General features: G+C 38.6%; 1 protein-coding gene across 2 annotated transcripts in view; it reads left to right on the top strand.

The window, feature by feature from the left end:
* The window catches only part of LOC119823931 (focal adhesion kinase 1-like), a 77,617-nt gene extending 54,024 nt beyond the window's left edge, over positions 1-23,593 (top strand). Inside the window, exons 4-6 of one of the 2 annotated variants that reach the window (XM_038344064.1) lie at positions 959-1,185; positions 16,518-16,684; positions 23,502-23,593. In XM_038344064.1, coding sequence (XP_038199992.1) covers positions 959-1,185; positions 16,518-16,684; positions 23,502-23,562 — 455 coding nt within the window. In that variant the 3' untranslated portion in view covers positions 23,563-23,593. Of the gene's footprint in view, positions 1-958; positions 1,186-16,517; positions 16,689-23,501 lie in introns of those variants that run through there. The other variant, XM_038344065.1, reaches the window with a different exon arrangement.
* The last annotated feature ends 3,887 nt before the right edge of the window (positions 23,594-27,480 follow it).

Raw genomic sequence — 27,480 nt, 5'->3', positions numbered from 1 at the left:
TCAGCAGTCACCAATTGCTGTAGTTTTTGTTTATGGGTGGGACCCTCAACAACAGATACATCTACAACACAGTTTCTATGCCTATGGCCCAGGGAATATTTAGAAGAGGGGGCAGAAAGACTGTAAGAACCAGAGGAACAGGAAATCATTTTCAGTTAAAAATGATAGGGAAGCTATACCATTTTTTGAACAATATGGCTGCAGGTGTTTGTGTACATGGGAATGCAGAGACCAGAGCAGGGTATCAGGTGCCTTTCACTATTGATTGACACCTTATTGTCTTGAGAGAGGTTATCTTACCGAATCAGAAGCTGACCCTTTGGCCAGCTGGTGAGAACTGAGGATCTGCACATCTCTGCTTCTCAGTGCCAGGGTTATAGGCATATGTAGCTGTGCCCAGCTTGTTACTTGGGTGTTGGGGATTTGAACTCAGGTACTAATGACTTCAGAGCAGGTGCTCTGAACTATCTCCTTAGCTGTACCTTGTTTTACTGTTTTAGTTGCCCATATTTAGAATGTATAAAGTCTCGAGTTTTATTTGAAGTAAAAAAAAAAACTTTCAAGTAAATTCTTGAAAGTAGGCAGCAGACTGGCACCTTTGCCTTTGTAGTGATGTATTCTTACAAATGAAAAGTAGGTTTAAAGAAAGGAAGGGGTATTAACATTATCTTATTTTAATTAAGCCAATGAAGTTTTGACATTGTTAGATAGTAATCTGGTCCTTTAACATATCTTATTTTTTTTAAAGCTGGCATTTAAGGTTGTTCTCTTATATCAGGCCCTGGGTGTAGAGAGTGCAGTGATTGTGTGGGTTTGCAAAGTTCCTCTTCAACTTAAGTACTTTGTGCATGGAATACAGAATGGAGACTAGAAGAAAGTGTTGGTAACATAATTGTCAGTTTGTAATTGCTACTCATGTACACTGAAAAATCTTATTTTATTTTTTCTCCCTCAACAGAATATGACAGATACCTAGCATCTAGCAAAAGAATGGCAGCTGCTTATCTTGACCCAAACTTGAATCATACACCAAGTTCAAGTTCTAAGACTCACCTGGGTACTGGCATGGAACGGTCCCCTGGTGCAATGGAGCGAGTATTAAAGGTCTTTCATTATTTTGAAAGTGGTAGTGAGCCAACCACCTGGGCCAGTATTATCAGGCATGGAGATGCTACTGATGTCAGGGTAAGTATGTCTTTTTTTATGACATTTTAAAATAGTTATGTTTCAGTGGCATACGACCCCCTTCCCCACACCAAAAAAAAGATGAAATAGTTTTTATTTAATGTCTTAGTACTTCCCATGTTACAGAGACATTAACCTTTTCTTTCTGATATACACCCAAAGGGCTAGGGATAGAGGTGGTCAGTGTTAGAGCATTTGCCTAATAGTGTGAGGCCTTGGGTTTGCTTCCCCAGCACTTGGCAGGGAGGACATTATGAATATATGACTACTGTTTTCTTAGGAAAATTGTCACTAAATGACATTTTAATCATGTACTGCAATTTACTTGTTTTCCCACTTAATTATTTTAGCCTTTGGAAAGGTACAAAGAACCAATGCAATTAAGATAACTTCTGATCTAGTAAAATAAAATGGTTTTTCTAGGTGTTGTTAATTTAGGAGTGCTCCCATATCTTCAGGTAGAGTAATTTCCTTAAAAAACATCCATTGATTATATGATGTTTTTAAACACTGTGTTATGTTGTAAGAATCTAAAAGGCCTATATTAGCCAGCTTTGTATCACTAATGAAATTTCTGAATCAGTTAAGGTTGATTTTGGCTCCTATTTTGAGATTCTAGTAATGAAATTAGTCCTGTTGCTTTCAGCCTTCTGCAAGGCCACATAACATAGTAGGAGCTACCTGGTGCAAACTGCTCCATCTCTAAGTCAGGAAGAAGAGACTTTAGCCCCCCTCAAGGATATTCTAGCTATCTATAGATCTCCTATTAGTCCCACCTCCTAGAAGTAGCCCTAACCATACTAGAAGGCACTAACCATAGCAAAGCCTCTTTAGAAGCTTTTGCTTTTATAGCATAGAATCTGTAGGGTTGAGATGTGGCAAAGTGTAGAATACTCTCCTGAGGCTGTCAGGGTGCTGGGAAGCTTAAAGGTGGCCCAGCACCCAAATGGAGGAGCTAGCACTGCAAAGGTCCCTAGGTTTGTAAGGGGAGCTAGTAATTCAGACTTAAGAGGAGACAGGCAAGTCACGGGAAGAGTGTTTCTGAAAGTTAGGTATAAACAGGTAGTATAAGGATTTCAGAAAATGGAGTTGGTGTGGGTTCCCAGGAGGCATTTACTGTGGTGAGGTATTGAAGAAGCATTCAGCTTCTCAGCTCTCCTGTTATTTGTATTCAGTCTTAGAGACAGGCGTTTTTAATGACAAGGTTTGCTTAGATAAGTCTTCTTCTCCTTTTTTCTTTTTAACCATAACCAGTTAATTTAGATTCCTTTTCTGTTTTATTCAAATATATTGATAGATTTGATTTAAAACTAAATTCTTTTGTGAGTTATACTTTTCCATTACCTCTGTAAAATCACTGTATGGATGGACTATGTAGATGGATTAATTATTAAAAGGAGTATGTGGGAATTACTCAATTCAGGGATATGGAGTTGAAGTAGTCTTCTCTATCTTGAAGACCATTTTCAGATTTTTGTGTAGCACCTCAATATGATGAAGCCTCTTGTCTCCTGGTGGTATGATCTGATCTTTGAGAGGGGTACATGGGCATTTGCTGTATGTATGAGTGCCCAAATGTTAACTGAGGTTAAGTGTAAGCTATGTGTCCAACCATGATTATTGTATACTCTGACACTCTGTTTTGTTCAGACTTAAACAACTCAGGAGCCCTGTTAGCAGATAGCATATACATTTTAATTTTTTTATTGATATTTATTGAGCTCTACATTTTTTTCTGCTCTCCTCCCTGCCTACTCCCCTCCCCCCTTCATCCCTCTTCCAAGGTCCCCATGCTCCCAATTTACTCAGGAGATCTTGTCTTTTTATACTTCCTACTTCCCATGTAGATTAGATATATGTAAGTCTCTCTTAGTGTCTTGATTGTTGTCTAAGTTCTCTGGGATTGTGGTTTGTAGGCTGGCTTTCTTTGCTTTTGTTTAAAAACCACCTATGAGTGAGTACATGTGATAATTGTCTTTCTTTGTCTGGGTTACATCACTCAAAATACTGTTTTCTAGTTCCATACATTTTCCTGCAAAATTCAAGCTGTCATTACTTTTTTCTGCTGTGTAGTACTCCATCGTATTAATGAACCACATTTTCCTTATCCATTCTTCAGTCGAGGGGCATTTAGGTTGTTTCCAGGTTCTGGCTATGACAAACAAAGCTGCTATGAACATAGTTGAGCACATGTCCTTGTGGTACGATTGAGCATCCTTTGGTTATATACCCAAAAATGGTATTACTGGGTCTTGAGGAAGGTTGTTTCCTAATTTTCTGAGAATTGCCACACTGACATCCAAAGGGGGTGTACCAGCTTGCATTCCCACCAGCAATGCAGAAGTGTTCCCTTTTTCCCACAACCTCCCCTGCAAAAGTTGTCATCAGTGCTTTTGATCTTGGCCATTCTTACAGATGTAAGATGGAATCTCAGAGTTGTTTGGATTTGCATTTCTCTGATGACTAAGGATGCTGAACGTTTCCTTAAGTGTCTTTCAGCCATTTTAGATTCCTCTGTTGAGAGAGAGTTCTCTGTTTAGGTCTGTACTCCATTTTTAAAATTTGATTTGTGTTCTTTTGGTGACCAATTTCTTGAGTTTTTTGTATATCAGACCTCTGTCTGATGTGAGGTTAGTGAAGATCTTTTCCCATTCTGTAGGCTGCCGTTTTGTCTTGTTGACCGTGTCCTTTGCTTTACAGAAGTTTTTTAGTTTTAGGAGGTCCCATTTATTAATTGTTTCTCTCAGTGTCTGTGCTGCTGGGGTTATATTTAGGAAGTAGTCTCCTGTGCCAATGCATTCAAGTCTACTTCTCACTTTCTCTTCTATGAGGTTCAGTGTGGCAGACTTTATGTTGAGGTCTTTGATCCATTTGGACTTGAGTTTTGTGCATGGTGATAGATATGGGTCTATTTTCGTTCTTCTCCATGTTGATATCCACTTATGCCAGCACCACTTGTTAAATATGCTTTCTTTTTCCATTTGATATTTTTTGCTTTTTTATCAAATATCAGGTGTTCGAAGATGTGTAGATTGATATTCGGGTCTTCTATTTGGTTCCATTGGTCCTCCTGTCTGTTCTTATGCCAGTACCAGGCTGTTTTCAGTACTGTAGCTTTGTAGTAGAGTTTGAAGTCAGGGATTGTGATGCCTCCAGAAGTTCTTTTATTGTACAGGATTATTTTGGCTATCCTGGGTTTTTTGCTTTTACAAATAAAGTTGAGTACCATTCTTTCTACGTCTTTGAAGAATTTTGCTGGGATTTTGATGGGCATTGCGTTAAATCTGTAGATTACTTTCGGTAAGATTGCCTTTTTTACTATATTAATTCTGCCTATCCAAGAGCATGGGAGGTCTTTCCACTTTCTGGTGTCTTCTTCAGTTTCTTTCTTCAAAGATTTAAAGTTTTTGTCTTAAAAGTCTTCCACTTGTTTGGTTAGAGTTACTCTGAGATATTTTATTTTATTCTATTTGTGGCTATTGTGAAGGGTGTTGATTCTCTGATTTTTATTCCCCAGCCCTTTTATCATCTGTGTACAGGAGGGCTACTATTTTTTGCGTTAATCTTGTATCCTGCTACGTGGCTGAAAGTGTTTATGAGTTGTAGAAGTTCCTTGGTAGAATTTTTGGGATCACTTATGTAAACTATCATATCATCAGCAAACAGCGAGAGTTTGACTTCTTCTTTTCCAATTTGTATCCCCTTGATCTCCCTTTGGTGTCTTACTTGCTCTAGCTAGGACCTCAAGAACTATATTGAATAGGTATGGAAAGAGTGGACAGCCTTGTCTTGTTCCTGATTTCAGTGGAATCGCTGGAAGTTTCTCTCCATTTTGTTTGATGTTGGCTGTTGGTTTACTGTATATTGCCTTCATTATGTTTAGGTATGTTCCTTGTATCCCTGCTCTCTCCAAGACCTTCATCATGAAGGGATGTTGTATCTTGTCAAATGCTTTTTTGGCATCTAATGAGATGATCATGTGGTTTTTATTTTTCAGCTTGTTTATATAGTGGATTACGTTGACAGATTTTTGTATGTTGAACCATCCCTGCATCTGTGGGATGGAGACAACTTGGTCATGGTGGATGATGGTTCTGATGTTCTTGGATTCGATTTGCTAGTATTTTATTTAGTATTTTTGCACCAATGTTCATGAGTGAGATTGGTCTATAATTCTCTTAGTATTGTCTTTCTGTGGTTTGGGTATCAGGGTAATTGTAGCCTTATATAAAAAGAGTTTGGCAGTGTTCCCTCTGTTTCTTTTGTGTGAAATAATTTGAGGAGTATTGGTATTCTTTTAAAGTCTTGTAGAATTCTGAGCTGAAACCATCTGGTCCTGGGCTTTTTTTGATTGGGAGACTTTTAATGACTGTTTCTATTTCTTCAGCAGTTATATGTCTGTTTAATTTGCTTATCTGGTCTTGATTTAATTTTGGTAAGTGATATTTATCCAGAAAGTTGTCCATTTCCTTTAAGTTTTCCAAGTTTTGTAGAGTACAGGTTTTCAAAATATGACCTGATGATCCTCTGTATTTCCTCTGTGTCGATTGTTATGTCCCCTTTTCATTTCTAATTTTGTTAATTTGCATATTCTCTCTGCCTTTTGGTTAGTTTGGATAAAGGTTTGTCTATTTTGTTGATTTTTCTCGAAGAACCAACTCTTTGTCTCATTGATTCTTTGTACTGTTTTCTTTGTTTCTATTTTGTTGATTTTAGCTCTCAATTTGATTATATCCTGCCGTCTAGTTCTCTTGGGTGAGTTTGCATCTTTTAATTCTAAAGTTTTCAAATGTTCTGTTAATTCACTAGTGTAGGATTTTTCCAGCTTCTTTATGTAGGCATTTAGTGCTATGAACTCTCCTCTTAACACTATGTTCATTGTGTCCCATAAATTTGGGTATGTTGTGTGTTCATTTTCTTTGAATTTAAGGAAGTCTTTAATTTCCCCCTTTATTCCTTCTTTGATCCATTGATGATTCAGGTAAGCATCCATGTGTTTGTGGGTTTTCTGGAATTGATATTGCTGTTGACTTCTAGTTTTAAAGCATGGTGATATGATAAGGTTATTCCATTTTTTTTGTATTTGTTGAGGTTTTTTTGTTACAGAGTATGTGGTCAATTTTTGAGAATGTTCCATGAGATGCTGAGAAGAAGTTATATTTTTTTCTGTTTGGATAGAATATTCTATGGATGTCTGTTAAGTCCATTTGAGTCATAACATCTGTTAGTTTTCTTATTTCTCTGTTCATTTTTTGTCTGATTGACCTGTCCAGTGGTGAAAGGGGAGTGTCTCCCACTATTAGTGTGTGGAGTTTAATGTATGATTTAAGCTTTAGAAGTGTTTCTTTCACATATGAGGGTGCCCTTGTATTTGAGACATAGATGTTCAGTATTGAAATTTCTTCTTGATTGATTTTTCCTTTGACTAATATGAAATGACCTCTGTCTCTTTTGACTGATTTTTAGCTGGAAGTCTATTTTTCTGTCGGGATTTGCTGTTATGAGATTATCAACTGTTTTTGATGGTATAGCCATCTTCTTTGGGTTGGAGTTTTCCTTCTAGTATTTTTTTAAAGATTCACTCACTCACTCACTCATTCACTCACTCACTCACTATTTATTTATTTATTTATTTATTTATTTATTTATTTATTTATTTATTTATGCAGTATCCTGCCTGTAGGCCATTATAGGTGGTTATGAGCCACCATGTGGTTGCTGGGAATTGAACTCAGGACCTCTGGAAGAGCAGTCAGTGCTCTTACTGAGCCATCTCTCCAGCCCCCCTTTCTAGTATTTTGTGTAGGGCTGGGTTTGTGGCTAGTTATTGGTGAAATCTAGAGTTGTCATGAAATATCTTGTTTTGTCCTTCTATGGTGAGTGACAGTTTTCCTGGATATAGTAGTCTGGGCTGGCATCTGTGGTCTCCTAATGTCTGCATAACGCTTGACCACAGCCATCTGGCTTTCATTGTCTCCAATGAGAAGTCAGGTATAATTCTGATAGATCTACCTTTATATGTTACTTGGCCTTTTTCCTTTGCAGTTCTTAATATTTTCTCTTTACTTTGTATGTTTAGTGTTTTGATTATTATGTGGTGAGAGGACTTTTTTTTGGATCCAGTCTATTTTGTGTTCTGTAAGCTTCTTGTATCTTCATAGGCATATCTTTCTTTAGGTTAGGAAAATTTTCTTCTATAATTTTGTTAAATAAATTTTCTGTGTCTTTGAGTTGAACTTCTTTTTGCATACCTATTATTCTTAGATTTGGCCTTTTCATGGTGTCCCATATTTTCTGGATATTTTGGGTTAAGCTTTTGTTAGATTTAATGTTTTCTTTAGCTGATGAGTCTGTTTCCTCTATTGTATCTTCAGCGCTTGAGATTCTCTCTTCCATCTCTTGTATTCTGCTGTTCATGCTTGCCTTTGTGGTTCCTGATCTTTTTCTCATGATTTCTGTTTCTATAATTCCTTCGGTTTGTGTTTTCTTTATTCTTTCTATTTAAATTTTCAAGTCCTGAATATTTTCTTTCTTATGTTTGATATTTTTTATCGCTTTTCTTTAAGTGACTTCCTTATGTCCTCCAATTTTTTGTTTGTGTTTTTTTTCCATTTCTTTAAGGGAATTTCTCATTTCATCTTTAAGAATTTCAAACATTCTCTTGAAATTATTTTTTAGATCATTATCTTCTGGTTCATCCATGTTTGGTTGTTCAGGTCTTGCTGTTGTAGGGTCTTTAAGTTTTACTGGTATTGTGTTGCTTTGTGGTGTAGCATGTGATCTTACCTTTTCTGTTCATCTTTTTCTCTAATAGATGTGGTTGGGGCTGTCTGAGATTCTGTTGAATAATCTTCTAGGTGCCAGTGAATCCAAAGCTCAGATGGTTGTTCCTCATGGTACAGTCAGTGTCACAGTTCTAGTTACCCTGTTGTTTACTTGGTGTTCTTGGAGATAGCTCAGTGCTCCTGTGCTTTGCTCTGCTACCTTGCAGTTTGCTGTCTCAGGCCTACTATGGCCTAGGTTGCTGGCTTTGCCCTGTTTCTGTAAATCCTGGTCTGGCTCTCCTCCTGCTGAAGTCCCTGGCTTAGAGTAGGATTTGTTCTGGTGGAGATCGCTGACTTCATATCTGGTTGCTGTCAGTCCTGATCCGCCAGTATCCCTGGACTGGTTTGGCTCCCAGGACTGGATTCGCTCCTGGCTTCTGCTCCCATTGAAGCTTGTTCGCTCTCTTTCCTACTCTGGTTCTGCAGTACAGGCATTCTTGGAAGAAGTTTTATGTGGTAAAATGAGCATGAACAAAGTGAGCCCAGAAAAGACTGTGAAGCCCTTGTTACTCTAGTCTCTTTTGTTACCTGTCTTAAGTATTCACAATTTCTGAATTTTTTTTATGTGCATTGGTGTTTTGTCCACATTCATATCTGTGTTAGGGTGTCAGATACCTTAGAACTGTAGGTACAGATAGTTGTGAGCTGCCATGTGAGTGCTGGGAATGGAACATGGGTCTTCTGTAAGAGCAGCCAATGCTCTTAAGCATTGAGCCACCTTTCCAGCTCTAACTGAGTCTTTACATTTTCTTAAGAGTTTAGTAATGATCTTGCTCTGCTCTTACCTCCTCTGTTCTTTATTAAGCTCTTGGTTTAAGTTTCCATCCATAATTCTGCTGACTGTACTTTCCTTCATAGTACTTTGATTTTTGTGCTTTCTGTGTAGTCATGCTGCCCACAAACAAAAAAGACAAAAAGCAGATAAAAAGGATATGTCAGCCCTGGATGGAGTTTTTGTTGGTGCCATTTTTCCCAGTAACAAGTGTGCTTCTCATTTCTTTGTGTCACCTTTCAACAGTTCTTAAGATATTTCAGACTTTTTTTTCTGTTTTATATGTTGTGATGATTTCTGTTGATTTGTGATGTGTACTGAGAGATCCCATGAAGACATTGCATCTGGCTTGAATTCCAGAGTGTTAGCGCCTATGCTTTGAACTACCTTTTGTGACTGTTGTCTTTTGTTTGAAGTGTTTATTTCTTATCTGAGTCCTTACTGAAGTACCCTAAGCCTTAAACAATAAATAATTATGAGAGGACCTGGAAAACCTGGAGGTCTCATGGCTGGGAATTGCTTAGGCAAATGGTTCCTTCAAACAACTCCAGATAAGAGGCTTTTTCCCTTTTTTTATGATTAATTTATTATGTGTGCAGTGTTTTGCCTGCATGTATTCATGCAGAACAGAAGAGGGCACTATATCTTATTATAGATGGCTGTGAGCCACCATGTGGTTTCCAGGAATTAATCTCAGGACCCTGGAAGAACAGCCAGTGCTATTAACCTCTGAGCTATCTCTCCAGCCCCAAAATCCTGCACTACCCCCCGCCCCCCAACCCTTCCGCCCTGACAAGGTTTCTCTCTGTAATTTTCAAGCCTGTCCTGGAAGATCTGTAGATCAGGCTGGCCTTGAACTCACAGAGACCCACCTACCTCTGCCTCCTGCGATTAAAGGCAGGCGCCACCACTGCCCATCTAGAGAAGAGGTTTTGATATGTGGAAATTGCTTACTACAGGAGTAAATTAGGTAACAATTAAAAAGCATTTTACAAAGCCAAGGACCATCAGTTTGCCAGATGCTGATTTCCCCTGCTGTTTTTGCTAAACCTAAATTCATCCTAGAGTGATCCTTTTTCTTCCATGGACCCACGCAAAATAGATTACATTTGGCGCCCTTGGTGGATTAGGGTCACTCTAGCATGGATTTTAGGCTTTTGTGAATCAAAGGGCAGTCAGTTCACTAGAAGCTGATTGACCCTGCTGCTTTAGCTAAAATCTAAAAATTTTCCATTAACCCATGCAAAACAGAATACTGACAGATGTTTATTTAAATTGTTTTGGGGATCTACAAACCATACCTGTATAAGAAAGCAAAATAAATAAGTTATGTGTATGTGCTGACTCCTTCACTTCAGTCACATACCACCTCTTTTCTCTAGGCTCCGTGTTCCTTGAGATGTAGTATTGTTGAAATTATGCTAGTCATCTTTCAGTGGTCCCCAGGGGTACAAGTGAAATGAAGACTTGGATTTCTTATTTATAATCTAAAGCTAGAAATGCTTAACCTTTGTGAGGAAGGCACATGGAAAGCCAAAATAGTACAAAAGTTAGACCTTTAGAGTTAGACAATGCTATGCTGTAAATACAAAGGAAAATCCTAGGAGTCAAAGTCTTTTTCCAGTTAACACAATAATGCTATGACAATGATGTGGTTTATTGTTAATAAGGAGAAAATTCGAGCATCCTGGATAGAAGCTCAAACCAATAATAATATTCCCTTAAGACAAAGTCTGATCCAGTTCCTGTGAAGGTTGAGAGAAGAGAAGAGGCCACTTTAGAACAGTTTTCAAGTAACAGAGGTTGATTCATGAAGTTTAAGAAAAGCAAAATCTCTGTTAGAAGAGTTAGTGAAGCAGCAAGTGCTGACCTAGAAGCTACAGTGCAGTATCCAGAAGACCTAGCTAGGTTGCTAGGCTAACCAAGACTTTTTAATGTAAATGAAACCGCTTTTTAGTAGAAGATGCCATAGGTAGGGGGAAGAGCCAGTGTCTGGCTTCAAAATTCAAACAGGGCTAAAGAGATGCTTCACTGTTAAAGAGAGTTTGCTATTCTTCAGAAGATTTCGGCTTCTGGGATTCCAATGCCCTGTTCTTGCCTTCATGGCCCTTGCACATCCACATCCACAAACTCACACAATATGCATAAATAAAAATAAAATAAACTCAGATAACATAGGGCTAAACAGATGGCCTTAAGGTTAAGAGTGTACAGCTCTGGCAGAAAGACTATTGGTTCACAATCACATTTAACTCTAGCTAATGAATCCAGCTCCATCATCTGGCTTCTGCAGGTACCTGCACTTTTAGAGGACTTTGCTAGGACAAGGAATCATCACTATTGTCTAAGCAAAAGGGGGCTTCTTTTCTTTATGCCCAAGATTACTTTGGCCATTCTATGCCTGTGCAGATCTGCGCCTCTCTGACAGGCTTCCTTTTTTTTTCTAGTTTATGGTTGAAAAGAAAGTGAGCTGTTATGTTGACCTACAAACCTCCTTCTTTAGCTTCCTGGTGTTGTGGGCAGGTGGGGTGAAGTATACCAGATCTTTGAATCCAAAGTGAAGCCTGGTGAGAAAACACTGTTTAGCCATTGAGTATTGTTCTGCCACATTGAAAGCACATTAAACTTGTAAGTATGCATAGAACTTTTGTAAATCCATAGATCACATTTGGGATTCAGCATGCTTCACCAGCCACTTGTGAATGGCTGGTATTATTTGAACCTGTAATTAAAAATAAGTAAATTTGTGTGGTTTGGCAAATGGTGTTTATAGTTAGATGAACACTAATTAATTAATATTGTCTGCTTATTGGTGGAAAGGGTAGCATTAGATCATAGGATTTGTTGACCTCTTTAAAATTAACATTCCTATTAGCATGGGAAACACTCCAGTGGCTAGAATGTGTGTGCGGGGGTAGGGAGTAGGTGTAAGTTCTATGAGCAGAGTTGTGCTGTGTAAAAAAATGATGGAACCAGAGAGAAAGGGTCTTCTTTTTTTAATTTTTTTATTTATTATGTATACAATATTCTGTCTGTGTGTATGCCTGCGGGCCAGAAGAGGGCACCAGACCCCATTACAGATGGTTGTGAGCCACCATGTGGTTGCTGGGAATCGAACTCAGGACCTTTGGAAGAGCAGGCAATGCTCTTAACCACTGGACCATCTCTCCAGCCCCGAGAGGAAGGTTCTTTGGGTCAGGTTCCCATAGTTTGCCTGGAAGGTTTTCTGTGAGTAGTCCAAGGTTTGCAGTGTGTGGTAGGTATCATCTCTGAAACTCCACCAGTCATCACTGAATAATTTCTCTGTGATAGAAGAGCAGGTGGGTATGTGTTCAAGATATGATGTACGTGTGGTTTTTTGTTTGTTTGTTTGTTTTTTTGCTGACCACTGTGAGTCCACAGGTCTTAGGCTTTTTTTTCTAGAGAAGAAGGTGAAAAAGAAAGCATTAAGAACAAAGTAGAGGAAAAGCTTTGCTAAGGAGAATGTAAGGAGGCAGGGCATGAAGCAAAAATTCTCTTTCACTGTAATCTTGGGCAGGGAGATTTTGACAGACAGGAGGCTAGTCTCTAAAGATGATCCTCATTCTAAGCCTCAGAATTTATGCATATGTTCCTCCAGATAGCCAGATAGTGAGTTGGGAACTTAAATGCAAATACCTGAAGTTGGTCCAGCAAGACTCTATAAGATTTGGTTTCTCCAAGACCCAAAATATAATACACACGTCATTTATGTCTCTTAAGTTTGTGGTGATTTGTTATAGTACCAGCAGGGAGCTGATGCTGTGACTATGGACCTTCCAGAGATAAAGTACATTCTTTGGTTTAGAGGGACTTTTAGATGGACATCTAGGCCAGATTTTGAAGAATCTGAAGTTCTGCATCCTTATTGTGGAATAATTAGCATGATGGTTGGAATAGGGAAGAAGGAAGGAAGAAGGAAGGAGAAACACATTGAGATGACATCACTGCCTATGTGGCAGTAGAATGAGGTAAGATGAACAGAGTTATGAGTGTGCACATGGTAGTTTTGATTTTTAGCTTTGTTCATCACACTGACAATCTTCTTAAGGTTGGTTTTATGTGTTGCTTAGGTGGGTTGGAGGATAGTCACTAACATCTCGTGCGAAGTGATTGGTTCTTTGTTGGTGTACAGTTTGTTGTACTTAACAAGGTATTTATTTTCAATGGGCTCCTTTTGTCCTCTGCTTGTGGTATACCATGAGTGACAGCAGCTAGAAAGGTGTTCAGTGAGTACCATTTTTCATTTCTACCTTCATTTATCACCTGTAACAATCCATTAGTAGTGAAGAACTGCATGCACTCAGTGCTGTGTTCTTGTAAAAGTTTGTAACAAACATTGTCTTATTTTCAATTTTAAATATTGTTTTACTAAGATCTATTATTAGTATTTAGCCCAGAAAACTTGAATTTTTGAATCCTATCATAAATGGAGAAATGGAGGTTTCAGAGTAGCCAGGCATGGTTTTATATTTCATAGGACTAGATGGTTAAAGACCTGCAAAGCTAAGATGAGAATTTAAAGTTGACTTCAGCTAATTTGAGTGGCATACTCATAAAACCACTTTTCATGATTCCTGTGTTCCAGAAATCGTGTGTCTTCTGTGGTGATGGAAACACCACAAAGCAGCAGTACAGTGTCTTGAGAACACATTCCTTGTCAAACAATTGTCAGTAAAACTTGAGTTCTCCAGAGCAAAGTTTTTGGTTTTCAGATTATCTCATTGGGTTACTGAGTGTGCACGTTTGGCAGCATAGTTAGGAACTTGTGACATATGTTTTTAGTGTCTGTCACTGCCCAGAGAAATTGGTAGGAAGTTGGTAGAGAGGAAAATGATAGCTGTATAGAAGTGTAATGAAAAGCAAACTGAGGAAAAGTGAAATTTCTGTATGTCTGCTACTTTGGACTGGTTTCCGGAGAGTGCAAACTTGAACTATTATTCGTTAAGACATCGTAGTGCGGGACACTTTGTTATTGTAACACTGACTGAGGTCATTTTGGGTTTCTTCAGAAAACTTGACCAAATGTGACCAGACTCATTTTCTGCTCCATAAAACACTAAGACTACAAGTGTGTTTTCTCCCAATGCTCACTGCAGAATTGGACTAAGTTCCTCACTAAGTTTGGTTTGCTACATTTGGATTCCTGTAGGTACTCATGAGTTACAGGGATATGAAGTAACCTTTTAATCCTAAGGTCATCTGAGACAATACCCTTTGGAATGGGATTCCCCATAGCAGGTGAATAGTGACAAATATCAGTGTAGGAAGTAGTTTGTGTTCTGCAGAGCCTTATACCTTATACAGATAAGGTGAGGAAGGACAGATTTGTTTAACATAAAAGGATGATTAGAGCTGGGTTAACACATGAAATATGTGTCACTTAAACAAGTGAGGGTATGCTTGTATTACTGAGCTGCAAGGAGGTGATATGACACTTCTGATGTACTTGTGTGATTAGTGTTAGTATACATTGGTGTAGATTAGGCGAGTTGGGACAGGGAGACAGGAGTGCCTTTGGGAATTTTTGAGCAGCAGCACCTTGTAGCTGAGGGACTCAGGTTGGTAAGGAGATATACAAGTGATCTATGATTTGAGAGTCACTAAGGTTAGCCTATGTTCCGGCCTTGGGGAAAATCCCCACTCAGAACACAGGATTTAAGACTGTAACTTGGGCTGAGGTCAGTTCCAACTGGCCCTAAGATGCAGCTGTCAGGAATCCTCTAGGGTTTTGCATCTTATGCCTGTCTGAGTTTTGAGGTCTGCAGACTGAAGACAGATTCCTGTCTTGATGAGACTGTCTTCCTTATGAATCTGTCTTAGATTATTGCAGTCTGTTACTTTTGTTTGTTTCCTCTGATACCATGTCTAATCCCTCTTGACTCTTCCATGCTTATGTTGATCATGGCCTCCTACTCCATCCTGGGAGATCTGAAAGGGAACTAGCTGACCCATCCACTTGAGTCTCAGCCTGCCATGCACAGGTATTAGGACACAGAGTAGCACACACATCCTCACTATCCCTAACTGTTTTTTATGGTACCTGTTTAATTTTCCTTTTCCTTTTCCTTTTCTCTTTTCTCCTTTCTTTTCGCTTCTTCTCTTTTCTCTAGAGAAGATTGAGGGCCTGGGAGATGGCCAATGAGTAACAGTGCAAGCTTGAGGAACTGAGTTACAATCTCTATTTTTTATGTAAAAAGCTAGGCATAGCTGATGGTGTCTGCAACTCAAGTGCTAAGGGAGGAGAGAAGAAGCAAGAGAGAAAGGCAAACCTCAGGAGCTCTCTTGCTGACCAACATAGCTAACACAGTGAGCTGTGGTTTATTGAGAAACTTTGTCTTAAAGGAATAAGGGAGCAACAGAGGAAGATACCTAGTGCCCTTCTCTGGCCTCTGTATGCACACATATGGCCTTGTTGAAGGAAGTGTGTCACTGGGGGTGGGCTTTGAGGTTTTAGAAGCCATGCTAAAAACCCCAGAGTCTCTCTCTCTCAGCTACCGCTTTAGCATCTGTCTGCATGCCGCAGAGATGATAATGGACTTAACCTCTGAAACTGTAAGCAAGCCCTCAGTTAAATGCTTTCTTTTATAAGAATTCTCATGGTCATTGTGTCTCTTCACAACAATAGAATGGTGACTAAGACAGTTGAGAATATCTTTTATTATTAATAGCATTGGATCATAATAAAAAAAAGCCTTAGTAAGTGTAAAACTTAAAATTTTATCTTTTATTGTAAGTTAAAGTGTTAAAGTACTAAATTTAAAAAAATTTAAAAATGTGTGTGAGTGTTTTACCTCAGTATATGTTAGTATACCAGGTACCTGTAGTGCCTAAGGAGGTCAGAAGAAGGCATCAGTTTCCCTGAAACCTGAGTTACAGACAGTTGTGGGTTTTGCTGGGAACCAAATCTAGGTTCTCTGCAAGAGCAGCAAGTGGCCTTAATTGCTGAGCCATCTTGTTGGGTTCTAAAAACTGGAATTTTCTATTGTTGATATTTTAATGGTTATATTTGCTTCCTTTAAGAATTTTTTTCTTCACCACTGGAGAGATAATACAGTGGGCTGACTTTCTATGTCCTATGCACAAAATACGGCATGTGACTCAGTCTTATCCCCACATAGCTTACACATTTCCCATCATTAGGTGTATCTTTTTCCTGGGCTTCCCCCATGGTGGCGGGGCAGGGGAGAAGATGATTAATTAATTAGTGTTCATCTAACTATAAACTACATTTGGCAAACCACACAAACATAATATTGTATACATAATAAATAAAAAAATTGCCACATGGTAACATACAAAGCAGATCAAACTGATTATGACCAATTCATGGAATATTTCAGTTTTTTTGTTGTTGTTGTTTAAAGAGAAGGTATTAATGCTATAGCCTGGTCTTTCAGAAGATCTTGGTTCAGAAAGTAGAACCTTAAGGGGCCTAGTTCCTGCTGACAATATTGAGGTGATGTGAAGGTGGAGTTGCTGAAATGTCTTGTGTTTATATTGCATTGTTTGTCGGTAAAGAATTGGAAAGAAAATCTTTGGTTTTTTTTTTTTTCTTAAAGTTTTTCCTTATTCATAAAAATATTGCTGCATGAAAAACAACAATTCCTATATGGGGTTAAGTAACATTTTTTATGTGATGTGCTTATTAAGATTTCTCATAACTAACTAGACTTTTTTTGATCTGTAACCATCATTTCTTTGGGGGTGTGTTCTAGGGCATCATTCAGAAGATAGTGGACAGTCACAAAGTAAAACACGTAGCCTGCTATGGATTCCGCCTCAGTCATCTGCGATCGGAGGAAGTTCACTGGCTGCATGTGGATATGGGAGTCTCCAGTGTGAGGGAGAAATACGAACTTGCTCACCCACCAGAGGAGTGGAAGTAAGATTCTAATCCACTGTGGTGTGACCATGATGGATTACTTTGTGTGTTAAAAATATGCACAAGAGGATGTCAGCTTTTATGCTGTTTGTAATCACTATTCCTGTGTAATGGAGATTGACTAGTAGTTACTGCTAAACAGTGATCTCGTTAGAACACATAGTTAAGCTTGTTTCTCTCTCCATTCCTTGTCTTCTGTCATCATGGTCTTTGCTGATCACAGTTGTTCTCAGTGCTTTGATGCTTGTACTTCTATTGTAAGTGATACTGCTGCTTTATGATCTAGTGTTGATGTCTCATAGAACGCCTTGACTTGTCCAAGGGGAGAACACAACTGATGGTCTTATCAGTGGGCTAATAGCATACATAAGTCCGGTAATCTACACTCACCTGAAAAGAATGGTGCACATTTGTTCAATATAGGAACAGTGGGAGTAAGCTCTTAGTGATTCCTGCTCAAACAGGAATGAAACTGAAATTATTTTGAGATGATTTAAAAGAATCTCCAATTATTTATCTTTTTCCTGGTTAATACTTGATAATTTTTATGAGTAAGTAAATCTTTTTAGTTGAAAAATCTTAAATCTAAAATACTTAGTTTGGAGAGAAGTAAGTATATCTTTAAAAAGTGGGCTTCTTCCATGTTGTACCCTTAGGCGTGCACTCAAGAAGGTCAATACCTTCAACAAGGGCCTAGATCAACAGGGGAAGCTGGCTCCTTTAGATGAAATACAAATTCATACAGGTTTGTGTCAGTTGGGTAGTTCTTCAGAGAATGCAGTTGTATTTTCAAATCTGTCAGATAACTGGGGTAAGCAAACTATTCCTGGAGAGTATAACTAGGTTGGTTTATATCAACTAATACGGAAGGATTATTTAACTTCTAAACACTTAATCAAACAATTTAATGATTAAAAATTAAATATCTAAATGGCAAATGAAAATAACGTTAGATTTTCACTTGCTGCAGTTATGGTACACTCTTCTTTTGCACAGACACTTAGGAGGAAACTTCATTTTCCTTATTTATGCTCAGGGAGTTTCACTCTTGAGCACTATCTTTTCTGTTTTTGATCTTCTAAGCCAATTTATTTTACCTTAAATCAAGTAAAATAGAGTAGGGATTACTATTTGTAAAACAGGATTTGATGTTTGAAAAATTAATAACCCATGAATCTAGAGTTTAATATTGCTGAAAACATTGCAGAGATGACCAGAGGAAGTAGGTTCATATTGCATGAAAAATGTAAAGATGTATAACCCTTTCTGATCTCCCATGTGATATATTTGTGTGATATGTGTGTGTGCATCCTCGTGCTGTGCCTGTGCTCTCTATTAAATCTTCACATGTCCTTGGATGGGGCACAGAGAAACCAGTAAGCAAACTGCTACAGTCATCTGTGTAAAAAGTCTAAAGGTGGTAAACAGAGAAGAGCAGGGGTGGTGGGGTCAGGTCAAAAGTCTTCAAGGCAATGCTTCAGCTAATGTTTGAGTCGCTTCTTCCCCAAAATGTTCTGTGTAGCTTCGCTACATACAGGGCCAGCTCCAGAGGTTTTGCCTGCTTTGTAGTCTGGCTCCTGCTGTTGCTCTCCTCCTTCAGTTCTACTGACATTGGTCCCTCTCAAGTTTCAGCATCTGCTCAACTCTAAGTGTAGCTTGAAAGTGTTTTCATCAACCTAAATTGGGATTTGAGTGTTTTCTTCTTGTGCTGTCTTTGGTACTTGCTGAGTAAGCTAGCCTTCCATCTTTCTGACCTCTTTGGTCCTACATTCTCCTCTGCTTTTACCCTTTATGTTTTTTACTTGCCCCATTTGAGCCTCCAGCGTTCTTAGTGGCTTTTATAACGCATCAAGTGTGTTGCCTGAGGGTGTGGCTGTGGAATATACTCTTCTGTTCAGTGCCAGTGGGTGTCTGTATTTGTTCAGCTTTTCCCTCTAGAACTGTCACACTCTCACTCTTGTTTCTTTCTCTGTTTATGCATGGGATTACATTGGTCTAGAGTAAAATATACTTTAATGAAAATGGAGTAAGGTAATGTATTGATAGTGTCATTGTAAAGTAAGCAAGAGAGAAAATAATAATAGTGTCAAAATAGCAACCAAACAATATTTATTACAGTAATGATAACAGAATAATAATAATAATAATAAATGTGTTGTTGCCATCTAAGTTTTGTTTGACTGTATTTCATAATTTTGATAGTGTTTGTATTATTAATTAATACAGTTATTTGCTTGAATTTCCCCCATCAACCAGAGGATTATGTGCTTCTTCATTGCTGTCTGTTGACTTGTTTCATTCATCATGAGAAGAGCAACTCATTCATCCATTGATAGACAGCTTCTCAGTGTGTAGTCCTACCTGACCTGAAACTCACTATATAGACCGGACTAGCCTAGATTTTACAGAGATTTCCCCATTTATATCTCCCAAGTGTTGGGATTAAAAGCATGTACCACCACAATGAATGAGAAGAGTAAACGTTTTTATGATGCTTTTTTACTTTTTTCTTTTTTTTATTCTGTTCAGATGAGTCTTTGTCTGCTGTGGGATAGCACTCTTGTTCCCTGTAAAGATTTATCACTCGTATTGGTTTTAATAAAACACTGATTCATCAGTAGCCAGGCAGGAAGTATAGGCAGGGTGACCAGACTAGGAGGATTCTGGGAAGAGGAAAGGCTCATTCTGCAGTCACCACCCAGATGCAGAGGAAGCAAGATGAAAATGCTGCACTGAGAAAAGGTACCAAGCCACGTGGCTAAACATGGATAAGAATCATGGGTTAATTTAAGTTGTAGTAGGTAGTTAGTAATAAGCTTGAGCTAATAAGCCAAGCAATCTATAATTAATATAAACTTTCTATGTGTGTGTTTGGGACTGAATGAGTGTGGTACCAGGTGGGACAGAAACTTCATCTATGTCACATTTGTCCTCCAGAGATTCATTGGTGTCTTCATCAGTTGGAATGAATGTGTGTAGTTATGTGGTAGTATATGCCTTTAATCCTGATACTTGAGATGCTAAGGCAGAAGGATTGTCCTGAGTTTCTGACCAGCCTGGGCTCCCTAGTGAGTTTCTGGCTAACCAGAATTTCATAGCAAGACCTTATATCAGAACAAACAAACAAGAAAAAATAATGGGAAGTGAATGTGTTATGGGTCCCTACTCAAGATTTATAAGCTTTCCAATATTAATTATATTGTTCATATTTGTCTGCTTGGAAATGACATGTTAATATATTCAATTAGTTTTTGTTTTTTGTTTTTGTTTTGAATCATCCTGGCTCTGATTCTGTGTTTAAGATTGTAATGTCTTCATTCATACTTCACGTTATGACACATGCATTTTTTTCTTACATGCCTCTTGTCAATAACGTATGAACCAGAGGGAGTACTATGGTGCCAGTTTAATGCTTAAGTCTGCCTGTGCCCTGACTAACTTTAACACTTTGGAGGAACACTGTCTAGTTTTTTGTTTTTTTTCCTGATCTTGATTTGGATTTGTCTACTGTCTTGTCATTATTTTTTTTGTTTTTTTTTTTTAAACTCAAGACAGTTTAAGGTATTCTTTTTATTTGTTTTGATTTTTTTTTGAGACATAGGTTCTTTCTGTGTAGCCCTGGTTAAAATGGAGAGCCTGCTGCATCAAACAGCCTGGCCTTAAACACATGAGTGCTAGGATTAAAGGTGTGTGCCTTCACTCCTGGCCCATCAAGATGTTTTTATTGCCTGATACCATGAAACCTGTCCTTGCAGACTAAATTTACCAGGTAGCTCTGTTGGACTGAGGTGGGCACATTCATGTTTTTCCTGTTACTGTTTCCCATTTGTAATGAGGCACTGAGACCATGCAGTGAGTGTGGTTTCACTGCATGGTCACCCATCAGTCATAGCATATGTTAGTGATTTTGCCTTGTACTAATTGATATGTTAATTTTTCATAGATGGGCATTTGTGCTTCCATCCTCCTCTGTTTTTTTTTTTTTTAATTGGATGTGTAAGAATCAGTTTGTCCACACCATGTTGCTTGTGAGGGTTATCTGTATTGTTTATTGAAGCTGTACTTTGTGCCAATCTGTCTTAGTATCAGGGCTAATAGATATTTTTAGTCCACTTTAGCTTTTTTGAAACAGCCTCCTGTTCCCAGTAGTTAGTTAACTTGTAGGCATCTTCTGCTTACAATTCATGTGAGCTCCAGGAAGCAAGATACCAGTGGCACTACCGAGAACAGATTGCTTTGAAGCAGTAACAAAGGATAACTTTATTTGGGGCATGTTATATTTAACTGGTTTTTGGAAATCCATGGAGAAGCAACATAGCTAGCTCTTAGTGTGGTGACAGAAGTATAAAGAAAGAAGTGTAAAGAGGAGGTGAGGGGAAGCAGGATATGGGTGTCAAGTGTCACAGGCTAAGGGCTATAGATTGGAATTAAATAAGATTGGAATTAAATTAGAGTACCTTGAGCAAAAGGTTTTTGTAAGATACAGTCAGTGTAATGTGCCTTGCCTTTCTATATCTACAAGCAAGCTGGATTTAGTTCCTTTTTGTGTGAAGTCATAGTGTCTCCCATTTTACTCTGCTCTTGGCTGCGCTTACATGTTTTTACTGAAGAGGAATTCTACATCTATATTCTTTGTTGCTTCCTAATAGCTGTAGTTAATTTGCACATGAGTGTGTAGTGTGCGTGTGCGTACATACACACACATGTGATAACAGGTAGATATCAACCTATTTCTTACTGAGTTATGCACTTACCCTCTATTACTCTCACTTAGCTCTTTGGCCCATACTGCCTCTTCATGGTGGGCCTAGTGAAGAGAAACTTTAACTCTCTGATGTTATTTCTCTGCTCAGGACATGATAGTGTACCTTTTCTCCTTGAGAAAACCCTATAGTCAGGATTTGCAGGGGACTGTGTGACCCATCTTCCCTCTAGACTCTTGTTTCTGCTCAGATTTTGCTTCTATTCTAGCTGCAATTGCCTTCTCAAGTGACCTATAGCTCCCTTTCTCACTTCCTTCAGACCATAGTCAGGGGTCACTGCCTCAGAATGCCTCTGAGTGCCCTTTAGCACTTTCAACACTCATTTCCCCTGCATATAGATTTTTGTTGTTCCCTGGCTTGCACAAAGACATAGAGTTTTGAGAGCTAGCACCCTGCCTTTCTTCAGTGCTTGTTGAGTAGTGACTAACATGACCTACCTTAGAGACCATTTATGGTGATGTGCCAATGGCTGTTCCATAGTTGTGTTTACATGGCTCATTTATTTTTCCAGCTTCCTGGAGAGAGTATTGAGTTTCATTGACATGATGGCTGACTGTGAGTTGGTGACATGACACAACACAGGTCCACTGTAGGCAGTTTCTTTGATCAAGATCCTTGTTCTTTTTTTTAAATATTTATTTAACTTTATTTTTTGTGCATTTGGTTTGAAGGTGTCAGATTCCCTGGAACTGGAGTTATAGGCAGCTGTGAGCTGCCATGTGGGTACTGGTAATTAATTGAACTTGGGTCCTCTGGGAGAGCAGTCAGTTCTCTTAACCACTGAACCATCTCTCCAGCCCCCTACCCCCTGTTCTTATAAAAAGACAGCACCTGTGTAAAATGCTGACAAATTTCTAAATTCCTAGTTGTTGCCTATAGCTGATAACCAGAGTCAGCATCAGAATGCTGCATCTAGAGATGGACCAGGCAGTGTTTGATTGGGACCTGTTTCCTTAACTATAGCTGACAGGACACTCACAGTGAAGAATCCTGTGGGTTTGAAATTTGATGAGCAAATACTTTCCTACGTGCAGAAAGCCAAGGACTATACCTCTTCACTCACATAACTGATAAGAAACAGAGCACATAAGTAGGTAGTTCCCAGTAAGTTCTCCCTTGAGAATTAATGACACCTGTAATGCTTCTGTAGCCACTTTCCCAAGAGCGTATCTATCTTGAGTTACTGAATGCTATCTTGGGGCAGAAGTAAAGTAGAACCTAATTGTTTGCCAATTTTTCTGTTTTGAGAGGGTCACACTGTGAAACCCAGGTTCCCTCCATTTATCTCACAGCTCTTCTGCTTCTGTCTTCCATGTACCCACCATACTTTGCCTGGTTTTATAATAAAGTAGACTTGGTGTATAGATAGTGAACTCATCTCAGAAGATATCATTAGCTGGGCAGTGGTGACACATGCCTTTAATCCCAGCACTCAGGAGGCAGAGGAAGGTAGATCTCTGAGTTCAAGGTCAGCTGGTCGTGGTGGTACATACCTTTAATCTCAGCACTTTGCCGAGACGGACGTGTATCGTTGTGAGTTTGAGGCCAACATGGTCTACATGAAGAAGGAGGAGGAGAAGAGGAGTTTTTATAGTAGCATGTTCCAAGCAGTCAAAAAGTGTAGCAAACAGTTGCCAAGGCCACAGTAAATTTTGAGGATTAAATACTGTGAAGTGCCCTCCAAAGAGGATTGGAACTGCTGCTGTTAGCTGCATACCACTCTCATTTGCATGTTGCTGAATTGAAAACACTCCAAAAACTACAAACACACAGTATGCAGTCCCGGGTGTTGTAAATTAGCTGTGGGGGTGCTTGAGGATGGGGCAGAGTGGAGGTACATGACTTGTGAGCTCCCGGCCTTCTTTGACCTCGTGTTCTGCCTTATCACAGAGTGAATAAATTGTAGCAGCTGCTGCATGGACTCACAGGTTTATCCATTAAACATCGTATGTGATTATACTTTCAGCATTATACTTCAGAGTTAATGAGTTATAGACTGTAAATTCAGAAAATGATTTATTTCTAATCATTGTATTTTTTGAATCATCTTTCAGATATGAATTGAGAATTCGTTACTTGCCAAAAGGTTTTCTAAACCAATTTACTGAAGAATAAGCCGACATTTGAATTTATTCTATCAACAGGTATAAAAACACTTTTCTTTTATATGTTTTGTTTCTTTGAATTATCTTTATTTGTTGTTTTATTTTAGAGTAAATTAAACCTTGTAGTTGAGGTACTATAAATACAAAAGTAGTCAGTGTTAAAAGAGTATTAGCTCATGGAAATGTACTTTTCTACACTTCTTTGAATTTTTGTATGCTTGGGCATGTCCTCAAAAGATGTTTGTTCTGTATGTGGGCAATGTTCAGTCATTATGCTTGGATATCAGTCAGTTTGTCATGTAGAAATCACTGTCTGTGAGCTTGGATAATTTTTGGTGCCAAGTTTCATAATAAAGCAAATGAGATTCTCTTTAAGAAAGCCAAAGGCAATTACTTGTGGCCTGTCCTAGTTACTTTCCTTTTCCTGTGATAAGACACCATGACCAAGACAATAATTAGAAGAGAGAGTTTATTTGGGGCTCCACAGTTTTAGAGGATGACTGATAGTTATAGTGAGGAGCATGGCAACAAGCAGGTATGCAAAGCTCGGGAGCAGTAGCTGGAAAGTTTATATCTTGATTCACAAGTGCAAGGCAGAGAGCTAACTGGAATAGTAGGGCTTTTGAACTTCAAAGCCCACCCCTAGTGACATACCTCCTCAACAAGACCACCAACTCATAATCCTTTCCAGACAATTCCACCAAACTGGGGGCCAAAAGTCAAACATAATGAGTCTTTGGAGGACCATTCTAATTCACACTACACATTTCACTCCCTGGCTCCCTAGCCTTATAGCCATATCAGACTCCAAATGCATTTAGTCTAACTTCAAATGTTGCATAGTCTTTTTATGTCAAACCACAGTGTAAAAGCTCAAAGTCTCTTCTGATACTTAAGGCAATCTCTTAATTTTGACCCCTGTAAACTCATAAAGCAAGTTACATACTTCTGGCATACCATTGGCACAGAATATACATTACCGTTACAAAAGGGAGGAAAAGGGACATAGTGGTGAAATATTGGGCCAAAGCAAGATAGAGATTAAGCAGGGCAAACTCCAAAACCTGTAATGTCATGTCTGGAGGTTTGGATGGCTTTTCCATGTGACTTCTTTTCATTCTGAACACTGAAGACAGTGCTAATCTACTGAAGATCAAGCATTCCTGCTTGCCAACTGCACAGCAGGTGTGAGCTTGTGCTCTGAGATGACACATCATCTCTGTGTTTCTAAGACCCTTCCTGTCTGTTGTCAATACTTGTCTGCAGTTCTCTTATTCACCCCCTCTTTTATCTTTAAAAAATTTTTAATTCATTAGTATACTTTTAGAAATTCCTGGAAACTATTTTGTTATGCTTGAATATGCTTTTATGATAAGTACAAACGCTTTAAAAGAAATAAAGGTGAGGTGTTGCTGCAGTCACCCCCTTTCCTGTGTGGTTTGCCACTGTCGGTAATCATCCAGAGTCTCCAGTGCATGGAAAAGTGCAAAGAAAATGAAAGTGCGATCAAAGCTTGAGTTTTGGAGATTAATCTACCTTTGTAAATTGTCTTATGAGCTTTATATATAAAGCAGGACTAGTAAAGACTGAATAATCGCAAGGACCAGAAGTGATTATATAAAATACTAGCCCCAGGCCTTGACTGTTAGTACATGTTCCTTAAATAGTGAGTCTTTTATGATCATCTGTAACCTTCAGGCTTTCTCTGAGGCAGAGTAGTAAGATGGGATTGTGAGGATGCCTGTATTCAGACTGAATGAACCATTGTAGTAAATTAACTCAGTGTGAGAATGATAGTTGTATTGTATATATATATTTGAAGTATGGTACAGTCTTTGCATATTTAATAATGGAGAGATCTATTCTTGGAAATTCATATTGGGCAATTTTGTCATTGTGCAAATATCACAAAGTACTTACACAACTAAGATGGATATATCACCATGTGGGTCTCAAGGAACAAACATTGTTTTTGTGGTCATTTATTAACTGGAGTGTCATTTGTATGAAATATGACTATATATAAGTATATTGAAGTGCTTGATCAATCTGGTTTATTTCAGAAATGAAAGCAATTCTGATGGGATTAATAATAGAGTTATAGTTTTAAAATGATTCATTAGGGAAATAAACAGTGAAGGTGAGGAAACCCTGAGTCTACAGCACAACCTCAGGATGTGACTGTTCAGAGGCTTGCAGACAGAGGTCAGGTGGCGCTGTGCGACTTGTGGTGCCCGTAGAGGGACATGCAACAAGTCTGTTCAGCTACGCGAAGAATACATGAGTGTCTTTCAGGCTGTGGAACTATCTGAATTTTGAAGTAAAGCTCTCATATGTGAGGATGTTTCCCCTATGAAGATTGTTATCATTATCTTTCTCTCTTTTTCAACTAAGTATACATTTGGCTTTAATGAGTGACTTAGGATACTTGATTGATTTTCCTATCTGTGAATAGTGCTTAGAAATTGCTGTATTTGATCCTTTGAACATTTGGATAATATTCTGTTTATCGTCATTATAGCATTGAAGGTCTGCAGTAGTGCCTCTGAAATCTGCCTTGGGTGATTGAGAGCCACTGAACTGTCTTTTGGCTTCCTCCCTTTATGAAAGTTGAAAGTCTCTAAGAGAGTTATGAATTTAAATGCCGCTTATACTGCATTATTCCAGCTTGGAGAAATGGTGTTTGGGCTCAATACAGGTTGTTTTCCCTAAGCAATTAAAGTAGATAAACAGTGGGAGACATGGGACTTGGAGCTTTTGCAAGGAAAGATCAGTCATGGGTGTTTGATGAATGGAATCAAAGTCCTTGAACTAAAGGCTGGTAGACTGGGAGGTAATAGTTGAAAATGTTGGGAAGTTTTTTTGGGTAATAGTCAATGTAGTTTTTCTGCAGAGAGCCTGAGAGTGACTATTTTAGGCTTTGAAGACCAAGAAACAAGATTGAAGACAATAAAAAAGTAGATGTATAGCAAGAAAAGAAACCAGTTTTCACAAGTATTTGTGTGTTGTTACTCATAATGTAGTTGATTATAGATTTTGGTAATACGGATGTGTTGTGCGGGAGGGCAGACCACGTTCCATTCTAGGTTCAGAGTACACGACCCTGTCTTCAAAATCAACTGCAGATTTTGGTCTCTTAATACAAATCTGTGAGGAGATTGTGTGCATTTCAGCTTTGCAAATGTCTTCATGCTGACAGGTATTTGTGGTGTGATTCATGAGTACTTGTGTGTGTGTGTTTAACTTTAAATTTATTTATCATTGCTCGTGTGTGATTTTATGTGTGCATGGGGGCATCACGTGCCACAGTGTGGTGTAGAGGTCAGAGAACAACTTTCAGAAGTCCCTTTTCTCTTTTCTGCTTATGGGTTTTGGGAACAAAATCACGGTTAATCCATGCCTCTGCAGCATGCCCTTTTATTTGTTCAGTCATCTTGCTGGTCTGCTTTTTAGCATTTTGAGACAAAGACTCACTGTGGAATGGCAGGATTGTGTCATTACAACTGGCTCTATCTGTGTTTGAGTGTGTTTATTGGCAGAGGTATCTCCAAGGTTCCTTTAAGTTAGACTCAGGTGTGGTGCGCTTTGCAAATTAATAACATAGGTGGACAGTTTGATGTGAACTTCGAGGTTAAACATTGGGTTTTGAAACGTACATAAAACTTTTGTGATCCTTGCTCTGAGGCCCCCAAATTCTTGAGAATTGGGGTTATTGCTCAGAGAAAATTAAAACTTGTGCACGCAGTTTAGAAGAAATTCAGCTCTTGGGTGCTCATTTCTACTTTGAACTGAATAGGAAGAGTATGAAGCAGCAGAACATTGTTGTAGTGTAGGGTGTGTCAGTGTTTAAAGCCACACACAGGTAAGCAGTCTTAAATGCACAAACCTGCCTTGGTAAAGGCCCAGTGGGTAAAGGTGCTTGCCATAT

The sequence above is a fragment of the Arvicola amphibius genome, chromosome 9 (assembly GCF_903992535.2).
Source record: "Arvicola amphibius chromosome 9, mArvAmp1.2, whole genome shotgun sequence".
Lineage (NCBI taxonomy): Eukaryota > Metazoa > Chordata > Mammalia > Rodentia > Cricetidae > Arvicola > Arvicola amphibius.
Note: the sequence above shows the minus strand (reverse complement) of the source record. Positions and strands in the feature narration are given on the sequence as shown.